The 5,852-nt window shown below is 40.2% G+C and overlaps 1 protein-coding gene across 1 annotated transcript in view; it reads left to right on the top strand.

The window, feature by feature from the left end:
• The window catches only part of Dnah14 (dynein axonemal heavy chain 14), a 229,533-nt gene that overhangs the window by 45,246 nt on the left and 178,435 nt on the right, over window positions 1–5,852 (top strand). The window contains exons 18-19 of the mRNA XM_013346965.1: window positions 1,561–1,751; window positions 4,263–4,508. Coding sequence (XP_013202419.1) covers window positions 1,561–1,751; window positions 4,263–4,508 — 437 coding nt within the window. The remainder of the gene's footprint in view (window positions 1–1,560; window positions 1,752–4,262; window positions 4,509–5,852) is intronic.

The raw sequence follows: 5,852 nt of genomic DNA, 5'->3' as shown, positions 1-5,852 counted from the left end.
ACACACACACACACACACACACACACACACACACACACACACACACACACGCTGGTTTCATGGGTAGAACTTCAGATGTTTCCGAATCAGTTTTGACTCCCAGGGTTTGCGGGTTTCAGATGTTTTTATGCTAAAATCCTGCCAGCAGAATCTCTTCCTGAATTCTACATACGGCACTTATAGTATCCTTTGGGCAGTGGGAAAAACACCTAAAGTAAAGAGTGACTGTGACATTTGCCAGTGCTAGTCATCACGTTTGAGATGGCACCTGCACAGAAACACTGTACCATGACGGGGTTCTCTCTGTTCAGCCTGGACAAGCTTGCCTTCATTTTCTGTTAAGACTCCTTTGTCACTCACTACTCCTCAAGCTAGGAACCCTTCTCTAGAAGAGCCACTGAAACGCTTTAGTTTGCTTGCTGTTAAATTGTACAACCTATGTCTGTAGCCCCACCACAGAGTGTGTGCTTTGGAGGACGGGACCCTGTGTTTGATCCCCAGCAGCACAAAGGAGGAAGTGTATATACTATATTACAAGTGAATGTCACTGTCACCATGGGGCTGTGTGGTGCACCCCTACAATCCCAGCGTTTAGGAGACTGAGGCGGGAGGCTCACAAATTCAGGAGCACCCTGAATTACATGATAAGGTTCTGTCCCAGAAAAACACCATCTCAGCAAGCAAGCAAACAAACAAAAATCCATGTGTGTGTGTGTGTGTGTGTGTGTGTTATAATGTTTAGCAAAAAAAAAAGACATTGCAAAGCATAGCCTCAGAGCTCTCAAATAACACAAGTGTGTGTACTCTCAACATTTGTCATATGCTTCAAAGAACAAGGTACTAAGCAACAAGTAAACAGCACCTTGTCTTTCTCTTAAACATATTTTGTTTCTATTTTTAATTTAATTAAATGTAATTCCATCATTTCCCCTTCTCATATTCCCCCTTTAATCTCTCTCAAATTTGTGGCCTCTTTTTCTATGACTATTATTGTTACACATATAAATACAACCAGCTAGTGTTCCTTGTATATACATAATTCCAGGACTGACCACTGGGTATGAAATCACCAACTTAGGAGCTCATCCCCAGGGAAGACTAATTCTTTCTCTCAGAATTCCTTAAGTTGCCTATAGGTCATTGTCTAGCAGGAGGCCCCATGAGATTTCCTCTTCCATGTTAGCACATCTGACGTGTGTGTGTGTGTGTGTGTGTGTGTGTGTGTGTGTGTGTGTGTGTGTGTACATATGCATATTCTTGTCAGTGAAAAGTTTGGGAAGCCTTGTGCCAGGTGCCATTCAGGCACCTAATTTCCCAAAACAACTTGGGTCTGTTAGGCTTGGAGATTAGTCATTTATACCGACAATTATTTTCCTATATTTTAATCCTTAGTCGATGTTATGGATGTTTGGCATCAGAACTTCATTGTTCTATAATGAAGATTAACAAGTGATAGAACAGCATTATGTTGATTAGCAAGTTTTAAAGAAAAATTCTCAGTTTGTTTGGTGAAAAAGATACGAACATATTATTAGTCTACCAATTCGCTGGTATTTGCAGGTTTACCTAAAAGTGACATGGTAGCACACCTCAAGCAGTCAGTGCTGGACTTCAAGCAAGAGCTTCCAATCCTCACAGCGCTGGGAAACCCTTGTCTCAAGCCACGTCACTGGGAGGCTCTGCGGGAGATAACCGGAAAGTCAGTTTCCCTCGATAAAAATCTCTCAGTAGAGAAACTTCTAGCACTCAAGGTACATAAAAATAGTTGACAAGAACAAGAACACATTGAATCATGAGGGATGAGTTTTAATTATTGGCAAGGGACCCTACAAGGAACATACATTAGGAAATGGGGAAGGGGGCAGGGTGTCTGAGACAGCAGGGAGTTGGCGACAGGATGTTCTGTTTAGTGGGTGGGTGGGGACTTTGGTTTCAGCTTTATTCCTGAGGTGATAGGAGCACAGTATCCCTGCCTTTCATATGCAACAAATGCCAGTTCTTATAGAGATTGTATTTTATAAGACTAGAAATATCAAATGCACTGTGCCTCATTTTATAAGTAGTGAAAATATATTAAGAACATATTAGGATAACTTTACCAATAAAAGTCTAATTAGCAACAGTTTGCTCTCCCACAAGGCTCTGTTATATAGGGCAGTGGATACGGCTTAGTTTGTAGAGAGCCTTTCTACCTTCAGGAACCCTAGGTTCTAATCCTAGGGTCACACACCCTGGCTATGGTGTGTGCCCACAATCTTAGCATTCAGAAGGTAGAGGCAGTCATTTTCAAATACATATCCTACTTGAGACCAGCCTGGTCTATATGAAATCCTTTTGTAAAAAGTAACAAAACAAATAAAAATATATTATATATGTATATATATATAATTTTGAGTTTTCTAGTTTAAAAAGTTTCTATTTTCTTGGCTAGCCTGTAAGAACCTCCATTTATGTTTTATTTTTGATAATAATGTAATCAAAACCAGCGTATTATGCCTATAATTTTGTTGTAAGGAGAAACATGGGAAATACTTTGAAAGAATTTAGAAGGTAGAGTCTTTAAGAACCCTAATTAGTTTAAAACTAAACTGTTTTAAATCTCTAGACATAGTCTTAGCCTTCCTCCTGAGCTCAAGACACACCTTCCTGTCCAAGTTTCCATTCATGTGCATAAGCTGTGTTCAAAAACTTAACATGCCTCTCGTTGCCCACCTCTCCAAGTCTCTCATCTGCCCTCCCTGCCTTGGTTCAGTTATTGACAGCCCCATCCTTCCAACTCCTTATGTGAAATCACATTTGCATTCTCCTGGTAACCATTCTGCATCCTACTTAAATCTCCCATCATCCCATGCCTTTCCTTCCAGAGCCTCCTGGCTGATCTGTGCACTACAGAGGACTAAGGGGCAGTGCCAGCAGCTGAGCTCATGCAAAGCAGCTGCTGAGCATCTAGGCCATGTCAAGGATTTTCATTGAGACGTCTTGACTAATTGGAACTACTCCTGCACCAAGCCAGGTTAAGAATGTGAATTTGACAAAATAAGAGTAGCAGCATAGAATACAAGTCAGAATGAACTGCCCTTTCAGGGTGGCAACTGGGGGCCTGCATGAAACAGTGTCCCGTGATGCCCCAATATACAACTTCTGAGCCATCCTTGACTTTGTGATGGAATAGGGAGTTTAAAAAGGAAGGCTGGTACAGATTTTAGAGGGTCCAACTTAGTGAACATAAACAGGAGGGGGTAAGGTTTGCAGACGACATAGTGGCCACAGAACCCCACATCTCTTTAAGTTATAATGGCAGAGCCCAATGAGGAGGCAACCCCAGTGAACTCCTGAGAGGTTCAAAAAAGGGAGAAGTGGTTAGCCTTTATCCGTGTGCCAATCTGTGTTAGCTGAATAAGAGATGTTAAAAAAGCAAGCCTCTTTCACAGTGCTGCTGGTTAAGGCCATAAACACTCAAGGTCCATCCGGGCCCTTGGTGTCATCTTTGGCAACCTGCAACAAATGGTGACAGCTGACCACTGTGCTACATGAGCAAGCAAAGAGGGTAAGCCTCTTTCTTTAGCACCGTGGAGATTTTATATAGGAGTAGTGGTAGATTCAGTTTCCTGATAAGGTATAAAAACAGTAATCCCAGATAGTTCACCCTAAAGGTAGAGACTGAGCAGTTCTTTGAATCTCTAGTACTGTGACTGAATCTAAAGTTTCTACCAGGATCTTACGGGAACTTACAATCAGTGCACATGGGAAAAGGCTTGAATATATCTTACTAATGCATATAGAACAAAACCAGCAGCAGCAGCAAAAGATAAAAGCGCCCTTAGTCCTTGGTAGATCTAGCAAAGAACAAGAAGCTATAGAAATCTGGGTTTATCAGGTTGCCTTTTCTTGTGTGTTTTCTAAGAAATGTTGTAGGATATGTAAAAGCTTGCTGCCGAGTAGCAGAGGCATAGGCGCTAGTGTGGAGGAAACGGCGCCGCCCGCCCATACATGAGGCATATGCAGACTCTGCGCTCGGCCTGAGAGGAGATGAAGTAGACGTTCTGGTTGAGCACGAAGCATGTGAGTTGGCCCCAGTGGGTCAACAGAGAGAGCGCTGGTCCCGACGCGGGCCGGAGTCTCCAGATGGAACACCAACCTCCCCAGCGTTGGACCTGCGGATCTGAGTTCGCGCACCCTTCAAGACACGGCTTTAAATCTCCAGTTTAGAATCTTTGGGAATTGTTTGCTCCTCTAGATGTTAAATGATTTCTTCATTTCAGATGTTTCCGTATGAAAGGAAAATAAATGAAATATCGGTCTCGGCAACAAACGAAGCCGCACTGGAGAAAATGTTGTTTAAGGTCATTGAGGTCTGGAACAATTCTCCCCTGCATTTGATTTTCCATCACACAGAGAGTTCCTCCATCCTCATCATCGCCTCCATCGACGACACAATCACTCAGCTGGAAGACTCCCAGGCCATCCTCGCCACAATCAAAGGATCTTCCTATCTGATGCCAATTAAGGTAAATGCTGCGGCAAAGATTTGGGAGTGTTTTCATTTCCTTCAGTCTACCAGGTGGACTTTGCTTTCTGCAAACTCATATTTGGTATCAATTATATGAATTTTTCATATGTTTATATAGAAGATGGAATGTTTAATAATGTGAACACTAAAAGTAATTTTTCAGAAATGCTCATTAATTATTCACAAGGAAATATCAAAGTTTAATTTGGATGGGCAAAATAAATTTAGATTATATATGTATAATCATATAAACATATATCCACAAAATATGACTTTTACCATTTTCTTGTAACTAGTAGTCCTGTGTCTAATAACTAAAACTAATTTTCAAACTAAGAAACTTAATCAGATATGTATTGATAAACTCCTCAATAACAAAATTAAGATAATTAGTATATGGATATGCACCTCTGTACAAATAGAGAGACTCACAGAGAAGTCTGAACAAACAGAATTCATATTTGTAAATATGCAGACATTTAAAGAAATGTGTGATTTAGGTGGGCCTTAGAGAGAAAACAATGTATTTCAAGAAGAAAATAAATAAAATGGATTATACTGTCAAAAGCCACATAATAAAATAAAAATTACAATTAAGAGAAAAATAACAGAAAAAAAACAAGATTCACAAAAAATGAGATACAAGAAGTATAATTTTAAATTTTTAACTTTTGAAATAAGCAGCAAGAACAGAATCACATATCCAGCCTGAATGCAATTGGATAAAGCCTTGTGGAAATGCATGGTGCAATAAATGCCTTTATTAAAATAAAAATTAAGGAGTTATAAATTGGGCATGTTTGAAAAGCCAAAATGGAAGCCATGCGGGAAGACTGCTTTTTTTCACTTTTTTAAATTGATTTTTGTTGAGCTCTACATTTTTCTCTGCTCCTCTCCCTGTCTCTCCCCTCCCCTTCTACCCTCTCCCAAGGCCCCTATGCTCCCAATTTTCTCAGATATTGTCTTTTTCTACTTCCTGTGTAGATTAGAGTCCTCATTGTTGTCTAGATTCTCTAGGATTGTGATTTGTAGGCTGGTTTTCTTTGATTTAAGTTTTAAAACCACTTATGAGTGAGTACATGTGATAATTGTCTTTCTGGGTCTGGGTTACCTCACTCAATATGATGTTTTCTAGCTCCATCCATTTGCCTGCAAATTTTAAGATGTCATTATTTTTGTGCTGTGTAGTACTCCATGGTGTAAATGTAACACATTTTTCTTATCCATTCTTCAGTCGAGGGGCATTTAGGTTGTTTCCAGGTTCTGGCTATGACAAAAAATGCTGCTATGAACATAGTTGAGCACATCTCAATATGATGTTTTCTAGCTCCATCCATTTGCC

Source organism: Microtus ochrogaster, chromosome 6 (genome assembly GCF_000317375.1).
Source record: "Microtus ochrogaster isolate Prairie Vole_2 chromosome 6, MicOch1.0, whole genome shotgun sequence".
Lineage (NCBI taxonomy): Eukaryota > Metazoa > Chordata > Mammalia > Rodentia > Cricetidae > Microtus > Microtus ochrogaster.
This window is presented reverse-complemented; position numbering and strand designations above follow the sequence as displayed.